Here is a 23,067-nt window from a genome sequence, read left to right on the forward strand (position 1 = left end):
CAGCCGATGGCCCACACATCCACAGGTCTGTAGGAGAGGGGAGAGAGCAGACAGAGAAACACCATAAAAACCCTCTAACAATAAAAAAAAGGCAAATTTCTCAGCAGTTTTTGATTTGATACCCACTTGCTGTACATTCTGTCTCCCACCAGCAGCTCCGGGGCTTTGTACCACAGAGTGGCCACATGGCCGGTGAGGGGCACTCCGGCCTTCGGGAGCGTGCGGGCGAAGCCGAAGTCGCACAGCTTGACCACACCGGAGCCGGTGACCAGTATGTTGTCCGGCTTGATGTCTCTGTGAACGATCTGGAGGTGGAGAAGACGGTTTGAGAGAGAGGAGACCGACAAAAACAACGACCTTTAAGCTGTGTCCGGTTCTTTCCGGTCATATTTACATTGTTGCCGTGCAGGAAGTCGACGCCTCGCAGGATCTGGAAGACGTGCCTCCGGAGCCGCGTGGCCTCCAGGCCGTGACGCTCCCTCCGCAACTCCGCCAGAAGGGAGTGGTCGACGAATTCGAACACCGCGTGCAGGTAGCCGCCCTGCCTGAAGAAGTCCTGCAGCCGCACCACGTTCTCATGGTGGAAGTACTGTTCAGCAGGAAGACACTCGAGTTGAACCACCAACACAGGGTTTGGATACATTTGGATAAATTTAGCTGTATGGTTCAAAAGGTGATGCCACCCTGCACTCTTTCCTAATCCTCCTCAAAACTGTCAGTGACGATACAACAATACGGGACTCTATGTGTACTCTACACTTACAAACAACAACATGATACAACATGAAAGCAGATGAATCAAAACCAGGGTGACATGAGAATAAAGCAGAACAACAAATCAAATACACAAACCTATCTGTAAAAATGTGTTTTATCAGTATTAGAAACAGGCCTGTGACCTTTTTGGGGGCCCTGAGCCATAGCTTAAGAAATCCTTACCACCAGCAGTTTGAGTTCCCTGTTGACAGTCCTCCTCACTATGTAGTCCGACTTGTCTAAATAGTGCTTGATGGCCACAAGGTGTCCGGACTGCCTGTGCCGACACTTGTACACCTGGCCGTAGCTGCCTTGTCCGAGCAGAGATAGCTTCAAATAGTCATCCATTTTTTGGGTTTGGGTCTGGAAAACACACACACACACACACACACACACACACACACACACACACACACACACACACACACACACACACACACACACACACACAAAGGCATAAACAGCTTGCAAGACATAGCAAGTACTAGAGAAATCACTATATTTGAGAAAATGCAGTCAAATCATTAGCTAGGGACGTTTTATTGACTCATAGCAGGCTATTTACTGCTGAGACTCCAATACAACAAGACTACATTGAAGACTAATGTCTTCTACAGGTGAATATTATATTACTATTCATCAAATAACTTATTTCAGATTGAGTTGGGTCGAGGAGGGGATTACTGACCACACTGCATCCTTCTGTCCAGATATCCGTGCAGTAGTTTAACACGTTGGTATCACAATATAATGTACAGTAAGTAAAACGGGTCAGTTTTGACCTGCTGGCAGGTTTATTCTTGAAAGTAAATCCTATCACACTTACCTGTGAACGTGTAGAAAGTGAATTAAACGCATGAAACTTCACCTCAAGTCCAAACTCGGCGTTTGCGTCACAAATGCGCTTTGCGTCACAAGTCAGCGGCGGCTTCTGTCACCATGGCAACGGAGCCGCCATTAATCCAATGGGTTAAAATCTTGGTTAAAATCACATTATTATCACAGATTTATAAGAATGGATTATACCACTTCAATAAACAACTTCCCTACCTGAAATGTGACACATTTAATAACTTTTCTCACAGTCGTAGGCCTATATGCATTTAACCAACCAAAGATCAATGTATCGATCAATCCAACAATATTGATTAGGATTATACCTAGGCTATGTGGTTGCTGCAGAGTTAATGAATAAGTCAAATGATGACAAACAAACTGGTGGCACTATAGTTATTAATTGGAGGGTACTAACACATTAATCAGCATGTGACTTGACCAAAGCTGAAGCCATCTCAATTAGTAATGTGTTAACACAGCAGAAATGGTGTATCTGAGGTGTGGACTCATGTAATAGGCCTATGTAAGTACAGTATACATAAACCAATCCCTTCCCTCACTAGTAGTGAAGAACCACTTGAGGGCAGTACAGACCATAATACTGAATGGGCTACTAGACTACTCATATACTGTAAATGCATTTGTGTACACTCTTTTATTCATTTTCTCACTTAAACAAAATGACAGCATGCCAGTTTTAATAATAAATTGGTATTATTATAAAATCAGTCAAAAGTGACTGGAACAAAAAGACTTCATTCTTATAGGCTACTATAATTAAAAGACATCTGAGCATTTACTCTCTTTTTGTTCCTAAAATTTGCATAATTTTTTGAAAACATGCATTCATGAATGGAAAAAGAAGGAACATGACTAGTAGGAGTGCTAGTTGTCACTTTTCCTTCCCTGTACAAACCTCCTCAGCAGTATAGTCTCTGTCTCTGCTGCCTCGCCGCTGTGCTGGGCTGTCAGGGAGGAGGCAGGGATGAAGAACCATGAAGGACCAGGTCAGCTGCTCCACCACTGCAAACTAATTTCCTTGACACTAGTGAGGCAATTTGCTCTATTACTCAAGATACTGACACTTGTTTCTACAGGGTTGTAGTCAAACCCACGTTAGACGAGTCCAAGTCAATTCCAAGACCAGGTTCAAAGAGGGTCGAGACCAAGTCAAGACCGAGGCCAGGGCAAATTGAGTCCTATTCAGAACCAAAATAGGCAATAAACACTGTACATATCTTTCTAAATGTGAAATAATGCTTAAGAATTTAGAAATTAGGATTTTGACTAATCAGTGCATGAGGACAATGTCATACAGAGGTTTCTAGAGGTGAAATCTCTTAAAATGTTTGTAGTGCTGGGGAGAAAATAAATCAAACATCAATAAAATTACCCAGTATTTTTAGATAGGCAGGTAAAAGTCGACATCCAATAATGGCTGAATCCAAGACAAGTCCAAGATCTCAAGTTCTACAGCCCTGTTTCTATTTTCTAGAAATCCTGTAGCAAGTGAAACTGTGTCGCAAACAAGTGAAATGAACTCATCCCACTGGCAGAATTTTTCACTTGTTTAAAGAAAAATGAGATTTTAAGACTGAAAATGAGATTAAACGACTTGTTAAAATGGATATTTTTCTAGTGCAAAGTTAGTTATGGAGATGGAAAATGAAGAAAGTGCAACCAAACTGCAATAAAGTTACGAAATATATCAAAATGTCCTCATCATTCATAAGACTAGTTGAAGGGAGAAAAGGCTGTCGCTGTACTTCCACCAGCATATCGAAGAAATCTATGACACAAATCTAAAGTTAAATATTTTGAACAAGTTAATGCTTTCTATTTTAGCTCTCATGAAAGCCAGTGTGTCCAAATTTCCTCCTGTTCAAATGATAAAACAGAAAATGAGTGATGAGTGACATGAATACGAATAAGTCAAGCGGGGTACATGTGTTCAGTATGTTTAATTCTCAAATAATGGCAAAATGAAAATATTTACAGGAGGAAAAAAAAATGTATGGTCTGTACAAAAGAATATACATGCAAAGATAAAAAATAAAATAAAAATAAAACAAATAGTAAGCATGTAATTTATGAAACAAATTAAACTGGAAACACAAGACAAAAAAAAAGAAAAAAGGAAGAAATCAAAACTGAGGTATCCAGTCCAGGTTTCCTTGTTTTTAATGGCCTTTGCACACCTTAAAAATAAATAAAAAAGGTCATAGAAGCAGGACTGGGATCTCTCTCTCTTCCTGGTGTCATTAGTTGAGCCATGATGCATCCTAACCAGATAATGACACATTTAATCAAGTTTGGCAGCAGTCTGGCCCTGCATGTGTTTGAGTTTTCATTTCCAGCAAGCATATTCACCAAGCTAAGACACCAGAATCACTAGTTATGGTGAGTCCTCTGATTGAGTTTGTGGCATCAAGAGGACAAAATGAGAACATTATGTTTCCTCATAAGTGTCTCCTGTACGGAACAGGGTTTTATAAAACAAATGTTGGCAAAAAGTATCTGTACACAAAGTTTGAACGGCATTTATCTAATGATGTATAAAAAAAATCTGCCATTTAACTCTTCAAATTAGACTGCATTGCTCAATTCTATATGAATGAAATCAGCAACGCCCCTCAGTAATCCCCTGCACTGCAATGAAGGGCATGAAGGACAAAATAAACTTATCATGTTCTTCCAACATAGTGTTTGTAGCTAGTGTAAACAATTATTTCAGACGGTTATAGCATACCTAACTTAAGTGAAACATAATCACAATAAAACATTTTTATTAAGTACTGTAAAGCTAGAGCAACTTTGGTGTACCAATAACTATATAGGCATACAGTACAGTACAAAAAGTGTTAAATTATTTTTGATCAAACCATAACGCAGGATGTAGATTGCGACCCCTAAAATTGGCAAAAATTGGAATTCATAATACTCAAAGATCAAATAAACACAACTACCAGCAGTGCTTGCAGTACCAAGTACATGCTTTTCTCTAGATTTATTACAGATACAACAGATGTCTTCATAAATAGTTGCATAAAATGTTAAAGCCGCAACATTGCACATGATAAGAATCAGAAACATAACATACAATGAGTGCATTTACAGTAATTTGTCTTCCTCCCCCTCCGCATTCACTCCCATCTGATTGGCAATCCCCGCTGCCACTTGGGCGCCGACACCCAATGACAATCTACGGTCTGCGGGAGTCATTTGTCCCGCCTCCCGAAAGCAGGCATCCGTTGTGAATGTGAGGGAAAGAAGGCAGTTGAAGTATATATACAAAGTAAGGCTTAAACATCTTATATCTGCGCAACACAATTTTGTTCTAGGAAAAGCAAACAATGAATCGTTTTGTCTATTGTTTCTTCTCAGAGATTGGACAGTGCAGCATTGTTACTTGCGACATGGTCATCATGGTATCTTAGATTAGGTACATACTGTAAGCGCAGCAATCAAAAAGCTCTGATCGGATGTATAAATGTCTCAGTAAAGTCGAGAAGCTCCGTCACTGGAAAAGTCTCTCCAGGATTGGGTGTCTACAGAGTCCAAAGTAGCACAGCAACTTTCAACTGATGAGCATTTACTACTATATTTGTTTTTTTTTCAAACACGTTCTTGAAAATTTATAGACAGTACTTTCCTTTCTATACATTGTTTCTTTAAGAAAGGGGTGCTTCTCAAAAGTCTCTGACTTGCAGTTAGTGTAAAAGAGCAGAAACACAATGTCTCTGTCCCTCTCTAGCAACAAGAGGGAAGGGCAGCGCTGCTCTCAGCTGTCACGAGCTCGTTGGCATCACTTTCTCCTGAAAGCTCTGCGACTGTGCAGTCAAGGCTCGATCTCCTGGCTCTTTTGATCGGCTTTAACTCTCGCAAAGGAAAATAAATTACTTCATGTTTTTTTTTTTTTTTTTCATTTTTGTTTACTTAACTACAAAATCGGTTTGAGTTGAAACCAGCAAGCAGCAGTAGACAAGGACATCCATCTTTTTGATTGGCGAGAACTCTGTTCTCTAGGGTTCTGATTGGCTTGAGACCTCCATAGGCCTCAATTTAATTGGTGAAAGGACTACTGGACTTTTATAAATCAACATTCTGTGAAAGAGGATGAGATCAGCATTCGTTATTTTCCCTCCTTTCTTCATCTAGACTATCAAGATGCCCAATTCCAGGGGAACCTGCTGCCCCTACAGCCTTAGCACGTATGGATAACAAGCAATACAGTATTTCCAACTTGCAAGCCTATCGTTTTCCCGACTAATCAGTCTGGTCAGATCCACGAAAAAGCACGAGGCAGTAGGGGCCGAGGGTCGGCTTGGAGTTGTGAATCTCCCCTTGGGGCTCAAACCCGGGGCTGGAGGCGACTTTGGATGAAGCTCCTGACTCCTCCGATGGGCCGGGCGTCAGTCTGGTGTTTCCTCCTGTCTATGAAGGAGATCAGGCGGGAGGTGTCCAGGCAGCCCTCCGCTCTGGCCCGGCCGTCGGCCAGGCCGGCCCGCAGCCAGGGCTCCTGGAGGCAGATGCCGGCCGGGGGCCTCCTGCCGGGGTCGGTCCTCAGCAGCAGGCACACGAAGTCCCTGGCCGCCTGGCCGACGCCCTGGAAGTAATCCCTGGGGAAGCTGAAGTCCAGCCGGCAGATGTTCAGGCAGGTCTCCTCGGCGCTCTCGTCCAGGAAGGGGGAGGCGCCGCTCAGCAGCACGTAGGTCACCACGCCCAGGCTCCACAGGTCAGAGGTCGGAGACACCGGCTCTCCCAGGACCAGCTCGGGGGAGGCGAACTCGGGGCTGCCCAGGAGAGGGTGAACGTAGTGGGCGCTGTTCAGCTGGACGGCATCGCCGAAGTCTGTTAGTTTGACCGACGGCTGGCCGCTGGAGCTGTGAGCCACCAGCAGGTTCTCAGGCTGGAGAAGAGGGACGGAGCAGAAGACACACTATCACTATGAATTCTTGATTATTTATTGAATTCATTCCATCATTAAGGTTTCCAGTGTTGTACCATTTCATTTGTTGGTGTAGATGAAATATTACACAAAGCCAATTTGACCGTGGCCATTCAGGGGAGGGAGAAAATATAACTAGATTCAGGCCAGTTTAGGTTAGGCACACACTACATGACTTTTAGGTCAATAAAAGGCACAATTTGGCATAATTACTGATTATAAAGATCAGGCCAAGTCTGCAGTAGTTTGGGACTGCAATGGACAGTCCTTACAGATGATCTTGTAGTGTGTGAGGGTTATGAACTTTAGCTTCAGATGAGTCACGAGTCGCAATTACTTCGAACATGATTTTTACATCTCAAATCTGGACAAGTCTTGATGTCTTCCTGTAATGCGAGCTGCTCACTGACTCAAATTAGCAATGATCCTGACTGGCAATAGCCACTGAAAGATGAGTGTGAGAGAAGGAAAAACATACAGAAAGTGTGGATTGGGAGCGTGAACTGAGAACTCTGGTAGTGTGATCCCTCTGTTTAACTTGTCAAGTGTGTGCACCTCTACAAAATTCAGCGAATGCCATTGGTTAAGTGTGTGATATGTAATGTTTTCATAGTTTATTCGCTCGTGTAGTGTGTCCCCAGCCTTATACGGAATATCATGCGCCGAGTCATTTAGTATTGGGTGAAAGTACATACTTTTACGTCCAAATGTACTATCCTGCAGTTGTGTAGGTAGTGTAAAGCTTCTAGGATATCCCGTAGGTAGCAGGCCACTTTCTCCTCCGTCAGATTCCCCCAGCTCACGATGTAGTCCAGCAGACGGCCTTGATCGACCCTGAAACACACGCAGTGAAACATCAGATGGAAAAATTGAGCTGAAGGTTTATCGAGCTCATGAGCTGTGTGCAGAGTTTCACTCCAAAATATGTCCACCCTTTGAAAAAAGGCCTTAATACTGACTGCGGTCTGAGAGTTAGTCATTACTGATTCTTTTTTAAGTTAATAGCTTCTTTTTATATACTGAAGTAGGGCTGGGAGATTTAACAAACACACATTAACAGTTCAAATTTTAACACAGTTTACCTTCACAAGGATCGTGGACTTTGTGATATATACTTATATATTTGTGAAGTTCTTTTATTTATGTTTAATAAACTCAAATTTTAAAACATTTTCTTGTTAGCATATACTAAAGGCTGCAGATGGAGTACTGTGCCAGCTGGGTTGTATTTTTCAGTAACTTGAATCTTAACCTTAGAAGAACAAAATGAAAAATACTGTGATGCATTGTAAAAATAACATATTTTGTCAATATCGGCCATCCCTATAATAAAAAATGTTTTAGAATGAAACCCTTCATGTGAGCGTGTGTGTTTTTCGGTGTGTACTCACATCTCCAGGACCAGGGCGTAGCTGCTGGGGGTTTCATAGGTGTCTATCAGACCGACTAGGTGGGGGTGCTGGAGCCTCTGGAGCAGATTCAGTTCCTCAGTCACCTGGTCTCTCTTCATCAGCTTCTTGTTGACCAGTTTGACTGCCACCGTGCGCTTGGTGCCCCGGTGGTCGCAACGCTTGACCACAGAGAAACGACCCCTGGAGAGAAGGGCGAGGGAGCGGCCATTTGTTTTTTCCTTGGTACCATTGTTGTGGTTGTCATTATCATTATCATCGTCATCATACCCTTAGTTGTCATTAATATCATTGTAATAACCGTTACAATCACCCCCCAATTTTGGGAATTCATGGAATCTTGGCAGAGTGGAAAAGCGTCTCAAACAACATTTAGACCCCCAGACACTAAAACCCACCATTGAAACCCAATAATAATAATAATTGTGCAATGTGATCGAAATGTCACATTACAATCAATTCAGGTTAAGGGCTTCCCATAGACAACCAGTATAGTATTGATCAATTATACAATAAATACGTAATCATACAAACTGCATCATATCAGAGAACGACGACACTGACTGTCCGATATCCGATTTTTAACGAAAGGTCAATATCTGTCCAATATATTGCAAACCTATATATTAATCTAACCGCCCTTTAGTGTACAGTATGGAGATACAGTATTGTCAGTGTATTGTAAGAGTGCTTTACCTGCCCAGTTCCACCACCTCAGCGTAGTGAGACTCAAAGTTGTCCTTCCAGCTCACTCTGACCCCGTCACTGGACACAGCTGAGATGAGACAAACAACACAGGAGATGGATTTAACATCACGTTTAGCGCTGTATAAGTTAAAATGTGTATTGTATGGTACAATCTATATCGTACATTGTGTTCTGGGCGTATCTGAATGTGAAGGCTGGATGTGTGTGTCAGACGACTAAGTGCATCATCTGTCTTTCATCGGTAAGGGAAGTGTGTGTGCGTCCTCACCCAGCACTCTGAGGCTAGCCGATGATGTCACGCTGCCCAGGTCGTTGGTGGCGACGCAAGTGTAAACGCCGTCGTCCTCAGAGTCTACGCCGATTATCCGCAGGGTCGCTTCACCCGTATCACTGCAACAAATACATACATGTACATTCACATCTGCGTTTAACATTCAAAAGGCCAGCTTCATCAAAGTCTAAGAGTTTTATATCCTATACAGGACAGAGGATATAGAATGCAGGATTGTAGGATGCAAAATGCAGAATGTTAGATGAAGGATTGAGGACATAGGATATAGGACCTAGGATGTAGGACGCAGGACACAATATATGAGACAAGAATTTAGGACATAGCAGGCAGGAGGTAGGAGATAGGATATAGCATGTATGATGAAGGACGTTGGACACATTACAGGATAAGTGATGTAGGATATACCTGTAGGCGATGCTGAAGTGCCCGTTGTTAGTGAGGCTGCTCTGGTCGGGTCCCTTCCAGGTGACGGCGGCCCGGGGTCGACCGCACACCTTGCACCTAAGGGTGACGCTCTCTCCGTTGTCACACGTCACATCGCTCAGGGGCACAAGGAACTCTGGGGGGACTGGAGGGTGAGGAAGGTCAAAGGTCAAATGCTATGGGACACTACGCCAGCTGTGTTAAGGGCAGTGGAATAGTGCTTTAATCAACACATATATGACACTGCTTTTGTCAAATAGTCTCACAGCGAACTAAGCAGGGGCTGTAAAACGGATTCTAGGTCATTTAATAGGTACAATATTAAAAAAATCACTTACCATCATAGATGTAGTTCGGATTTAGAAGCTGGGAAGAAAGAGTAAAAAATGTCAGAGGGAAAAATGAACAGAAGTGCAGAATCATGTCTGCTTCCTGAGGTGTAGGCATGAACTGACCTTTACAGAAACCTTGTTGGCCAGGCCATCTCTGGACTTCCTGTAACCGTTTTCCAGCTTGGTCTCCTTCTTTGCCTCCTTCTCCTTCTTCTCAGACTTCTTCCGGATGCGCAGGGACGTATGCCAGGATGAAGACTTCCTACTGGGACAAAAGAGGGTCCAAGTCAAATGAAAATGTTTAACGGCACAAGTTGGTTGCAGGTGTTTCTTATGGGGATCATCCGGAGCTTTATTCCCTCATCTCAAGGACAGTGCACATTATTTATTGTGAGTGTCCCACAAAAATCCAGTGTTTCTCATGTATCGATTATATTGTGGCAGCCCACACAAGATTTGAAGCTGATGGACAGAGGAATAGAGAACATTTTACAAATTAGGAATAAACAGCATGGGTTTTATAGGCCTCTCGATGTATACTGAGTATGAAGTATACTGAGATGTATTACTGAGTATGCAGTAATATGTATTATTATTATCCTGAGTTTTAGTGTCCCATGATGGTCTAAATGCTGTTTCAGAGGCTTTTCTACACTGACAAGAATACAAATCTGGGGGAAACACTGAAAACTTCTCTACTTCTCCTTCATAACTCTGTATTTTCCGTAAACTATTCCCACAAACGAAACCATATGCCGTGGCAAAAACTATTTTGCCTCCTCACTATCCCCAACCCCCTGCACCTGGAAGCCAATGCAATCAATGCAAGACGATATCAGACGTCTTACAGGCAACTATGGGACAGGATAGGTTCTCCCCCAAAACATAAAAAACTCCTCTGCATGAAACACTAATGATAACTTGTATTCCCTTACTTGATGGTTCCCTCGGGGCAGTCGGGGACGATGGCCGAGGTGTGTCCCAGCACGTATCCGGGGATCCAGCCCTCGGCGGCGGGGCCCTGCTCTGTGGCCGCCCTGAACACCAGGAACATGTTTTGCTGGTTGCTGGCCAGGATCTGGACCACCTCGCCCTGAATGACGCTGATCTCATCCTCCTTCACGGCCACGTAGTCCTGGGTCACCAACATGGTGGACACGCTACTGCTGCTGCTACTTTCACTCTGCGCCGCGGGGAAGAGGGAGGGCCATGGAGAAGACTTTTATTAAACACAAAGTGACCATAACCTTTTTATTCTGGCCAGAAATTCGCTTTTAATAGAAGTTGACTAATTTCATTCAAACTGATTTTAAAGCTCTCGGTATGATCATAGATAATGATAATGTTAGACAATTTCAAATCTAAAAATGCCTAACTTATATTAACATCGAGTCAGTGTTGCGCAAAATACAACTATATGATGGCATCCCAAGAAAAATATACAACCTACTACTATTGGTGTGGGGAAGTGAGGAAAGTGAGAAGCAGGAAAGTGAGAAAGACAGAGGACAAACATTGGAAATAGATGTGATTTTTTTCTGTCCGCTGGGTACAATCTTCAGAAAGGGTTAGAGTGAAGCGCAAGAGAGACAAAACAGCGATTCATTATGTTCTTCTTAGAAAAAACACTAACAAAGAAATTGGATGGAGAGAAGCAGGAGGAAGGTGAAGATTTCCAATTCGCTCGTCTTTGTTCGGGTCGCTCCAGGAAAAGAGTTAGAAAAGGTTGAATGAGAGGAAATCTCAGTCCAGGCCGCTTGCAGGCAAGCCACAAACGTTGGGAGGTTAGTTTGCAGGACAGCGACATTTCAGCAACACGCCCATGAAGACAGCAGGACGGCCAAGAGGAAGCCAGGGGTTAGTAACAAGCTTTGTTAGAGCTGAGAAATCTAGAGACAGCCTCGATAGGGATCATTGAAGAGTTGAACAAGCTCCGCTAGAGAAGTGTAGAACCGTGTTAGAAACAGTGGAAATTGTTGCTAGAGACTAAAGTGTCTTCAGAGATTGTCTAAAGCTAGAGAGGGTGATGCTGAAGAGTGGTGAAAGTTGTGTAGTAGAGGACGGATTAGTAGCACTGGCTGCAGCAGGACAGGAGACAGCAGGCAGACAGGACAGACCGGACCTCCCAGGTTAGTTTGGGCACCATTAGGCCGTAGCCCGGGCCGGGGCAGCGGGTCGGAGTCTTACCCCGTTACTCTGGGTGGACTGGATGGACTGCTCGCTGGCCGACGAGCACGTACTCATGCGGTCGGCCTCCTTGCTGTGCGTGGAGTGTCTGTGGGTTTGGCTTTGACTCCCGGATCCAGAGCCGGTCTGGGTCTGGTTTTGGTTCTGACGGACCGGAGTCTCGCCCGCCTCCCCCGGGAAAGTAAATGAGCCAGGCCGGCTGGCCGGAGAGCCCGGCATGGAGCTCCAGAATCCGGACCCGGACTTCTGGCCGGGGCTGGGGGGGGGAGGGGGCAGGACGTCCTTGCCGAAGGCGGGAGTGGCCAGGGGTGGGGCCATGGGGGAGACGGCGCCTGGCCGAGGTTTGGATGAGGGGGTGGTGGGAAGTGGCCCCACTGTGGCGCGGGGAATGGGGGCTACGGCGCTGGCAGGGGTGGGGGTCTGCGCTTGGTCGTCTGGGGCCTGGATGGGGCGCTTTCCCTGGGGGCTACCCCCTGGAGGGAGCAGGGGAGGAGGGGCGGGACGGGGGGACGAACCTGGATCACAAGCGAGCAAAACTCACACCTCAGTCACATCTTTCTTTATGCCGTACAAAACGCACATTTCACACATTAGGAACATAACAGAGGATCCATACCTGACATCTTGTTGGGGCCGTCGGAGTCGGCCCCGGGGTGGTGGCGTAGGGGCTGGGGCAGACGGGACGGCTGGGGGATCCTGGAGGGCCGACGAGAGCCGCCCTGGGGCCCTGCGGGGATGGAGCTACCCTGGGAAACTCCACCTCCGGGGGGCGCGCTGGGCCCACTGCTGACCCCAGCTGGAGCTCCCACGCTGGGCACGCACGGCCCGCCGCTCGCCCCCACGTGGTTCCTCTGGTACTCGATCGGGGAGGTCAGAGCTGGGATGGGGAGGGAGAGGGAAGATAGTGGTTACGTAATGAACTGTTCCTTCCTAAAAAGTTGTCCTCTGTGTGTGTTTGTGTGTGTCAGCCTACCGTTGAGGAAGTTGCGCTGGCTCTCCAGGATCTGGCTGATCTGCAGGGTCCAGACCTGCCGCACCCCTGGGTGGTTGGAGTGGAGCACGAAGGACTCTATGCTGCTGTTGGTCGACCGGGACATGAGCATGAATTTACAGGGGTCGCCTTCCACGTTCTCCTCCAGACCTAAACAGCTTACCTACAGAGACCAAAAGGTAGGCAAACCAGTATTGTTAGATTTTCAAAATCATGCAAGGAAATAGCAGTTAGAATTATATTTACTTTCTGATCTTCAACTGGCCTCTTTACCCCCAAAATCCACTGGCCTTTCTAGTGTTAATGTGTCTTCAATTAGCATGTAGGAGAGTGAGCAGTCCATCCTTCCCTTAGTATTTTATTAGCTATGTGGATAGTTATAGTGAAGACAGACAAGAACAAGGGCAGAAGGAGCTGGAACTCATGTATCCGTTACCTTGATGCTGTTCTTATAGAGGAAGCCAGGCATGGAGAAGCCTCTCTTCTTGTCCAGGGGCTCGCTGAAGATGACCAGCTGCTCAAAGAGGAAGACTCTCCTCTCCTTCATGCGGCCCAGGAGGCTCCCCTCCGGGTCGGCCACCAGGAAAGTGTCCTGGAGCAAGAGGCGGCCCTGGGCCACGATCTTCCCCTGGGGAGGGAGGGGAGGACGGAGGGGGGAACGGAAGGAGACGGCATGGAATCGAGAAGACACGTTAATACGTCATCATGCTTTGTAGAATGCTATCAGTCCTGTCATTCACAATGTAATGTGATTTCTTACATCAAATCCCTGAAGCCGGCCGACATTCATCATATCGTTGCACCTTTTTGGCACGATGCACATCACCTCCACCGCTTTCTGGAACGGTCACAAACCAACAAAAAGTTGATGGGATTGCTGAACATGTTTGACTTGACGGTAAGTGTTTAAGAAGAGGCCCATCCCGTAGCTTACCTCCAACTCCACAGACTCCAGCCCGGCCTTTTTAGACAATTTCAGGAAATCCTAAAACAGTGTAAGATAGTATAAACATCATGGGTCCTGATGTAACACATTATAATGGCATCACTTTATGCAAAACTTCTAATCAGCGTCTGTGGGTTGAACAAGACACTTGACACTATTGGGAAACACTAGAATGTCTTTGGTTGGAAAGAATCAGTTCCAAGTTTGAAACTAGCAGAAGATAGAAAAAGATGTAGGTCTGTATTTGACTTTTTAAGTGAAACAAGTCTATTAGAGAGTGTAGATTGTAAGTGGAGGAGAAAAGCATGATTTTATAGACAGTAGATGGCGGTAACGCAACATAATATGGATGCCAGATGTCGTTGACTCAAAAGAGGAAGGGGAAAAACACAGCAGCTTATGCTCTGCTGCCCCCTGCTGTACTGCAGCGGACCAACCTTGAGCAGCAGCTGGTACTTCATGATCCTCTGGACCGGCTTGATGAGCAGGTCTGTGATCTGCAGCCTGTGGGCCAGACGCTGCTTCAGGTCCTGCACGGGGTCAGAGGTCAGAGGTCGGAGGTCAGTGAGGAGGTTACGAGCTAGAGGAAGACTCTCAGGAGCTGCTGTGTGTCTAATAAGGTTGGGTTTCTAAATAAGGGGCCCGTACCGCAAAGTAGGTGTCAATGTACTCCGAGACGATGTGCTCCGACTTCGGCTTGTTTTGACAGTACACTACGTACATGTTTAGCCTCCGCTCCTGAGTACAAAACACACACACACACACACAGTGTTACACCTGGTGTTAATATGTATCTACAGTGTACAAACAAACACACATGGAAGTCCACTGAGGACTAACCTGTTTGACAAAGAGCGCTGCCAGTCTGTCGGGGTCCTCCAAACACTTCTCCAACTCACCCAGGAAGAAACTGAGCGGGACGGAGACATGAGAAGAAAGGAAAAGTGAGTTGCCAGTGAATCAGTACTGAGAAAACACTGTTCTCCTCTGTATGCGTGTGTGTGTGTGTGGCCGCCTACTCTTTGTGCCAGTCGTAGATTTGGTGGATGTTGCCGAAGACGATCTTGTCCTTCCCCTTCATGTCATCAGGGACGCCCTCCTCCTTCATCCGGCTCATGTAGCCCTGAAGCGGGAGACACACAAGAACAGTGGGTCACACAATCTGCATACAAATTTCCATAGCTTAAATAACTGGGTGTCTGCAATCAGGTTAAATCTAATACTTTCTGAGATATTTTCTAATGGAAGTCAGAATTAATATATAGGACCAATTTCACCCTTGAAATGAATGTGAAACTGAAAAAGCTGTAAGTCCTATTAAAAGACTGGTCTGCTTTTGTTTTTTACTAGGAAAAGTGTAACACTAAGAAACTGCAACACTTTTGAGATCTCCAAGACTGAATTTAAGATTTAAAAGCTGTATTTAACAATGTTGAAGGAATTTTACAGTCTTGAATTAAAAAAAAAATCTAATTTAAGATGAGTTTTTTCAGGACTTTTGTGGACTTTAGTATTACACTGATGTTCAACAGACTGACTGACTGACTGGGATGCACACACACACACACACAACCGATGCAAATAACGCATCATCTCACCTCCACCACCAGGCCGAGGTCTCGGACGTAATCTCTCTCCGTCTCCACCAACTCCAGCAGGATGTAACTGCGGCAAGAGAAGAAAACAGCAAGCAGTCGGGTCAAAGCCCCCCAAAAAACATCAGAGTGTATGTGTGTGAGCGAGGAGGAGGAGGAGGAGAGGAGTGGAGAGGGGCCTACTGTCTTTTCTTGAGGATGCTGGTCTTGCGCTCGTCCATCTCGTCGATGGGGGAGGAGGAGGAGAGGAGGGAGTTGTCGGAGGGGTTGAAGGAGGGAGAGCTGCTGTCTCCCTGCTCCACCGACAGAGAGCTGGGTCTGTCCTCCAGAGCCTGCGCCGGGAGAAGGGAGACAGTATGTAAGTGCGTGCGTGTGAGTGGAGAAAGTAAAGAAGGAAAAGAGAGCAAGCAAGCAAGCAAGAAAGAAAGACAGAAAGACAGAAAGAAAGAAAGACAGAAAGAAAGAAAGAAAGAAAGAAAGAAAATCACCAGTTTTTCTTTGTTTCAGGAGAAGAGAGACGTGATCCAAACTGAATGATTTTCTTCCCCGTGGGCCATTGTGCGTCTTCAAATTTACCTTCTACATTTACATTTAAGGCATTAAATTGATGCTATTATCCACATAGTTGTGGCAAATTCAATCAAATTGAATGCAACATTCTAAGATTTTTGTTAATACCAGTGAGAGTGAAATCTAAGACCAATTTCGCCACTGAAACGTATGTGAAAATGAAGATAACTATCCTCATCAGAATATACAGTAAGAAAGCACATTTTTTTCGTTTTCCGGACCTAAAGACACGCTGTCTCTGGAGTGACGTGCAATGAGTTGACTGTCTGTCTCAGGTGGGACATCGAGATCAATCTTGAGATTAGCGTTTGCTTGCTTCCTTGTGTATGTCCCTACCATCTTGCTTTTGACCAGCTCCTCGATGGCGCTCACCAACTCGGCGGCACTGGGTGTCTCGGAGCTGGACGGACGCACCGACAGACGAGACGAGGTCTGGGCAGAGACGGAGAGACGGAAGCAGGGAGAGAGGGATGAGCATGGGAAGAGTGCACTGCACTCCGCACAGTCCAACGACTACTGCCACTAACTCTGTTCTGTAGCTGGTACGAATACAACTCTGTGTTTTCCAACAGAGATGTCAAGTTGCTCAGGAGGTGCGATTACTCCTCATTATTACTGTAAAAGTCAGAGACATAAGACTATAGCTCTTAATTCATACAGCTCTATTTCATCAATCAGTCACTTAAAGCAGGTCATTAGCTATACTGTCATTACAGTTGGACTTGGTACTTAAAACAGCCTCTTCCTCATCCCTAACATCTACAATAAATAGTCAAATTATCTCTTTTATTTGAAAACTTCAAGGCTCAATAAACCCATGAATTATGTGAATCTACGAGTTCTTCCTTAAGTCGTGTTAAGCTGTTTCTTTTGCCATACATTTATGGACTAATGGATATTATTTAAATTTTAATATGTCATTCCATGGTAGGTTTCTGTTGAGCTTCATTTCAAGTTTACGTTTCTATTTAGATGTTGCCAGTTTTTGTTATAGGTGAATGTTTTTATTTTAGTTATTTGAGTGAGCAAATGACTTTTGGTGTGAAAAATGTGTCAAAAGTGAAACGTTTTAAAAGCACAATGGTATTAATAAGGAAGATGTCAAGTCTTAAGATTGGGCACATTTCAAAACAATGATGTTTTAACCCGAAGAAAGATGTTTTAGCCAAATGAAACCCCGATGCCGGGGGGGATAAGTCTTCAAAGAGAGTGAGGAGGAATAGAAGTTTATGAAATTTAGAAAAAAACGTAGATGGAAAGGTAAAAACATGAGGCTGAAAGTGGGGTGAACGAAATGAAAGATATGAAAAAAAAGTCAAATGTTGAGTGAAAGAGGCGATGAGGTGTGTGTGTGTGTGGCGGGGGGGGGGTAAGGCCAAAAAATAAGTTGTGACATTTTTAATGAAACCTTTTTGTTTTTTTAGGTGACGATGAGTAGCCTTGGAAAGAAAGAAAAAAAGGGATGCCAACAGAGAGAATGAAAGAGGTATAGATATATAGGACTCTCACCCTTGCTGTGCTGTGCTTCAAGACTTTTCCCCAATTTGGTTTTCTGGGCGAGGCTTGTGTGCCCGTCTGGCCTCGCCAGCGTTTAAAGATGCCAATTACTCGCATGGGTAATGAGGTTAACGCACAGAGGGTAAAAGGGGAGTGAAGACGAGCGGGGGGAGGGGGGTGGTGGTGGCGGTGGTGAGGGGGGACGGAGGGATGAAGAGGAGGGTGGGGAGGGGGGGGGGGGGGGGTCAGGGTTCGCTTGCAGTGCGGATCGCCGTCCCGGTGCCAGGGAGGGGGGGGGGACATGTTCTCCTAGTGTTTATACGGATGCCCGCTGTTTCTGAGCGACCGTATTGAACGACATTGACGCCCCGTCAAGCCGCTGAGCTCCTCCCAAACCTTTAGAGGACGAGCGGGTAGAAAAAAAAAAAAGTGTTGTGCTTTTCTACCCGGCTCAAGACTCCAACAAATTCAAAATTCGCTTCAAAAAGTCTCATAAATTGGTGTGAACGAGGCAAAACAGACTCCAGATCAGTATCTAGGGACTAAGGATCCTGGAATATGAGTTAACAGTTAAGCACATGCTCTCCTTCCTTAAGTTTTCCCCATGATCCGCCATGCGACTAGCCGTTACAGCTGCGTGTCGAAGGAACTGGGCAGAAAACACCAAAGTCAAAAGTAGTGAAAAGTACGAAAAGATAGAAGGAGGAAATTCTACACAGTAAGAAAGTTTCAAAATTGAGCGAAATACGAAAATTAGGTAGAGATCATTCTAAAACATAGAGAAAGGTAAACTTCAGAAAGAGAACTAGGTTGAGTCTAAAAAAAAAAAAAGCAGAGGGAAAATTCTACCTCCATTTCCCTTCAATCAACTGTCGTGGAAACCAAAGGCAAAAAAAAAAAAGGCTTTTGAAATCAGCAACTAAAGCTGAAGAGTGCCAAGAGGGGGGAAAAAAAGAGAAGAATTGAAGTATTGGCTGAGGGGAAAAGACAGAGGGGAAGAGCGGGGAATTCAGATGGAGAGGTATGGAAACTGAGACAAAGCAAAGACAGGACATAAATCAAGGTAATGCTACAGTGTGGCGAACAGCAAACGATACAACCAGGAAACAAAACAAAAGAGAAACAGAAATTAGTGTCAGAGGAGTCTCCGCTTTAGACGAGAAGGTGACTTGGATTACCTGAAGCTTTGCATTGCCTACTGCTTTAGAAGAGAGGGAAGAATACGATGCAAAAGACCAAGGGAAGATAAAAATGTTATGCAGAACGGAAACGCAGGAGTCACTCAAAAACAGTGTCAGGCAATGTCCTTTTTTTGAGGGGGGAAAAGTGAGAGAGTAAGACTGAGATGAGCGGAAAATGTAATCTGTAGGAAGATAGGAACCAAAAATCATAACAGCAATGACAAGGAGGAGAGAAACTGCATAAGGAGTGACTCGGTTTATCCTAAAGAGGATCATAGGTCGTGTTTAAAACCTGAGAATTATGATTGGAGGGACTTACTTAGAAATGCCTACACTGGTTACTCTCAAATAGTCAAAAATATTTCATATGCATGGTATAATGTGTATTGAGCGTTTCACTTATTTCATTCTTCACAGAAATATTAAATTGTGCATCGTCAGGTCTCATTGCTGTTACAGGCTATGATCGTGTGATTTGGATTTTACCATCACTGATTTGACCAGAACATCTATTCATCATACACAAAGGATAAAAAGCAGTCACCCCTGTTTAGTTTTTGCTCATTTTCTTGTACAAATTGTGCACTATTCAGTCATTTTTTCTGCCCTAAGGACTGTAATCTAATGGCATCCATGCAAGCAGAAAACCCTGTACACCCTAAAATCCAATTAAGATGTATTTAAAAGGGAGCTGGGGTAACACTTCCTCACAAGAAAGGTAAAAATGGAGCTATTATGTAAAGAAAATGTATTCAAAATGTCTTACTTTTGTGGAGAAGAATGAAAAATACATGTTATGAAATGTTTTTGCCAGTGAAACAATATAGCCCAAAAGGGGTACTATTGCAAAGTTGATTTTCTATTATTGTTCTTGAATTCCCACTCCCCTTTGAGATAAAAAAAAAAAAAAAAAAGTGTACTTTTTGTAGCACCAGAAAATGAGTTAAAAGTCAAGGAGGGTGAATACTTTTTATAACCACTCTATTTGTACTGCATCATACTGTAGTTGTCTAACGTTCCTTACCCGGTCTCAAATCACGATTTCTCTTGTTTCCACTGTCACCTCTTGACTCTGGTCTTCCCCCGTTCATCATCCCCCACTTCTCTCTACCTCCCCCCTCCTGCCATCCACCTGCTCTCCCCCCACTCCTCCGCCCCCCCCCTCCCCCTCACCTTGTCATCCTGGGAGTCGGGCTGGAGCAGGCTGTGCTGCTGGATGGCCATGGGCGGAGGCAGGGGGACGGAGTCGGCTCCCTCCTCGCCCTCCTCCTCCCCGCAGCTCTGCATGCCGGACGAGCTGGACTTGGACAGGGTGCCGCTGGACAGGCCCTCGTTACGAACCCTCTGCAACACACACACAGGCAGAGATGCAGAGGTCAGATGTTGGTTACAAGCGGCGAGACACGTAAAGAATACAATTCAGTGTGTGTGAGTGGGTGAATGAGAGACGGCTCCTACACATTTTCCATTTTTAAATTCCTTCTCTTTTCTAGACCTTAATTTCTTGACTGCATTTGAAGATTATAGTCAGTATGCGATATGATTTCTGCTGATAGTGGCTGGGCAATCGGACTGTCAACTAGGCAACATCACTCTACAGCTGGACATTATTCTACACTACTAATATCACATATGACTGTCAACTGGGCAACATCACTCTACACTACAGCTAAAATACAAGGGTTGAAGTAACAAATTACAATTACTCTCTGTACTGTGATTGAGTAGCGCTTCTGTGCTCTTGTACTTTTTAGGTTTTTTTAAGTCAACAATTTTAGTTTTACTTAAGTACAGTATGCTTTGACTGAAGTATGGTACTTCACTACATTTTAAATCGCAACCGTTAGAGGGCACAAACTTTCTAGACTCTCTAAAAGCATTGCGCCAGAATCTGGTCAATCATTAATTAACTTTTTGCACTGCATGGGAAAGATCACATGCAACAATGCTTTCTTTTGTAAAAAAGTTACCTTTTACTTACACTCAAGTGTATTTTCACACTAGTCATTTTATGTATACTTAACATACTTGACATTTATACTAAAATGTCAGGAAACTAACAGCACCTCCACTTGGGTAGGATACTTCGGTGCTCTTTCCACCATTGCTAGAACAAATCTATAGTTGAAGATTCACTACAACAAATATTACAATATGTGAAATGACCGTGGGTCTGCAACTACAAACAAAATGTGTAGTCAGTTGAGCATTGGGGCAAAACAGCCACACTTTTACATTCTTTTCTAAACTTTTGTGTAACGTCCAAAATGTTCAAACCCGGGAAACAATCAGATTAATTCCATAGATTTCTACACTTTACAGAGCTGCATAGGAACTCCTGAATAAGAAGTGGAAGGCACTGAGTGTGTGTGAGGTGTGTCTCCGCCCACCTCCTCCACGGTCTCGTCCTGAGGCGTGGCGGCGCTGTCGTCCGAGTCTTTCTGGGAGCCCATCGTCACCTCCCCGCTCTTCCTCACCTCGCGGCTCTTCTTGTGCTTGTGGGCCAGCTTCTTCACGTGGCCGTCCGCCTTGCCGCTGCTGAGCCGGCGCACCGGGCTGGTGAGCCACTTCCGCAGGGTGTTACCTGGGAAACGCAAACCAAACGCACCTCAGTTGAGAACTGAAAATCACACAGTAGAGCACAGTCATGAGGAGGGAGGTAGTGGAGGAGAAACCCGCCTAAACCTACCTTTTATTGGCAAAATAGCGTCTACATACCTTATTAAGCTGACATGCATCTTTATGGTATGAATTTCAGGCCTTATTTTGAAGGCTGATACCGATATTTTCAGATTGAAGCTGCTGATGGCTGATATTTTGTGGCAATATTCAATATCTGTAAATTTGACTATTCTCATGCCAAAAAAAACAGTATTCAGTGGTTCCTCCACAATTTTATTCTTGACAGGGTGGAAAAGCCTCTGAAACACCACCCAGGATAGTAATAATAATATGTTAATATGTTACCTTGGAATTAATTCAGATTATACAATAAATATGTAGTCAAGATGAATTATATCCATCATATCAAAGGTAGATGCTTTTCTGAAACTTGAATTAATTTTTGTTTATATATGGTGGTTTGTTAACGATGATCAGTGACTGGAGGTTGTAGTTTACCCACTTTTTTTATTTTCCACTACATCATTTAAAGCTGAAAGCTAAAAGAGCAATAGCCCACAGCATTTCAAAGCTTAGTGAACTGAGAGGATCCGGTATAGGTCAGTATACCTGGTCGTTTTGGCCCTGGCGAGGTGTGGGAGCCCATGCCGTGACCTGGCTGCAGAGTGGCAGACGAGCCGGGCATGATGGAGTCGTTACTGCACACTGACAGCGTGTCTGAGAAGAGACAGAGCGATGCTACGGTTCAAAAGCTTGCTTGACAACGCAGACGTTCACAAAGAGAGATGTGCGCACAATAGTATAATACAATGCGGTAACATTGGTGCTCATGGTGTAGGAAAACTTACAATATTTTTATTATGACATGTTATAAACTTCAAAAAACCTTAAACACAGAACACATACACCCTCGTCCCTCACATACACAGCCCACTGTCACTGTACCTCCTCCACCTACCTTTGTGGTTGAAGATGCCCTCCATCTCCATGGAGGACCTGGAGTGGGCGATGCAGAGCATGGAGCAGGGCACCAGGCCCTCGTGTGCGGGGGAGCGGTCCGTGGTCCTGACCAGGCACCAGTCCGGCTTGTCGTGGCAGCGCTCCAGGACCTCCACCGTCTGGCCGCGCCGCACCGTCAGCTCGTTGCTGTTGCCCGCCATGAAGTCGTGGATCACCACCGTCAGCTCGCAGCCACCAGAGAGCTGGGGGAGGGAGGGGAAGGAGGCAATCAGTCAGAATGTGAGAATCACTAAGACCCGTGTTCTCCACCGGACATTAACATGAATGCTGGGTGACGACTACAGACAACGACTACAGACATGAAAATAAATTTTCCAACTTGGAAGTGTATGTAAACCAAACAGGAAGCTTGGACAGTAACATAGAAACATGTCAGGTGTCAAAACCATATCTAGACACAATCCAGATACAAGCCAGGTTGATGCCAGATGTAAAAGGGGCCTAAGCTTTTAGTCCATGGACAGAGACACGCTTACATATGACTCAGCCAATTCCACTCCAGTATGCAAATATAGAGTGTGCATAAGGTGTGACTCCAGTTCTGGTGAAGTGTGTGTGTGTGTGTGTGTGTGTGTTGTGTGTGTTCTCACCTTGTCGCTGTCCAGTGTGTTCTGCGAGGTGCGTGAGGCCAGAGAGATGGTGTCTGGCTGGCTGCTGCCTTCACCCTGGCTGTCCAGGTCCTCTCCGTCCCTACAGGACACACACACACGGTCAGTGAGTGTGAGTGTGTGTGTGTGTGTGTGCATGCCATTT

The 23,067-nt window shown here is 44.9% G+C and overlaps 1 protein-coding gene across 1 annotated transcript in view; it reads right to left on the reverse strand.

Moving 5' to 3' along the window:
- Positions 1–3,535: 3,535 nt before the first annotated feature.
- Positions 3,536–23,067, reverse strand: part of LOC139642397 (triple functional domain protein-like) — an 80,023-nt gene continuing 60,491 nt past the window's right edge. The window contains exons 36-62 of the mRNA XM_071517212.1: positions 22,905–23,004; positions 22,253–22,496; positions 21,904–22,011; positions 21,063–21,256; positions 19,846–20,016; positions 16,331–16,426; positions 15,608–15,756; positions 15,428–15,494; positions 14,849–14,952; positions 14,670–14,739; positions 14,478–14,567; positions 14,267–14,359; positions 13,818–13,868; positions 13,644–13,721; positions 13,320–13,511; positions 12,866–13,046; positions 12,509–12,769; positions 11,893–12,407; positions 10,641–10,888; positions 9,829–9,967; positions 9,712–9,739; positions 9,356–9,518; positions 8,927–9,048; positions 8,647–8,725; positions 7,933–8,133; positions 7,237–7,375; positions 3,536–6,502 (exon numbers count right to left, since the gene is read on the reverse strand). Coding sequence (XP_071373313.1) covers positions 5,945–6,502; positions 7,237–7,375; positions 7,933–8,133; positions 8,647–8,725; positions 8,927–9,048; positions 9,356–9,518; positions 9,712–9,739; positions 9,829–9,967; positions 10,641–10,888; positions 11,893–12,407; positions 12,509–12,769; positions 12,866–13,046; positions 13,320–13,511; positions 13,644–13,721; positions 13,818–13,868; positions 14,267–14,359; positions 14,478–14,567; positions 14,670–14,739; positions 14,849–14,952; positions 15,428–15,494; positions 15,608–15,756; positions 16,331–16,426; positions 19,846–20,016; positions 21,063–21,256; positions 21,904–22,011; positions 22,253–22,496; positions 22,905–23,004 — 4,441 coding nt within the window. The 3' untranslated portion in view covers positions 3,536–5,944. The remainder of the gene's footprint in view (positions 6,503–7,236; positions 7,376–7,932; positions 8,134–8,646; positions 8,726–8,926; positions 9,049–9,355; positions 9,519–9,711; positions 9,740–9,828; positions 9,968–10,640; positions 10,889–11,892; positions 12,408–12,508; positions 12,770–12,865; positions 13,047–13,319; positions 13,512–13,643; positions 13,722–13,817; positions 13,869–14,266; positions 14,360–14,477; positions 14,568–14,669; positions 14,740–14,848; positions 14,953–15,427; positions 15,495–15,607; positions 15,757–16,330; positions 16,427–19,845; positions 20,017–21,062; positions 21,257–21,903; positions 22,012–22,252; positions 22,497–22,904; positions 23,005–23,067) is intronic.

This window comes from Centroberyx affinis, unplaced genomic scaffold (assembly GCF_046629955.1).
Source record: "Centroberyx affinis isolate AG114_WGS23_722 - 3 ecotype Tasmania unplaced genomic scaffold, CSIRO-AGI_Caff_v1 ptg000474l_1, whole genome shotgun sequence".
Classification (NCBI taxonomy): Eukaryota; Metazoa; Chordata; class Actinopteri; order Beryciformes; family Berycidae; genus Centroberyx; species Centroberyx affinis.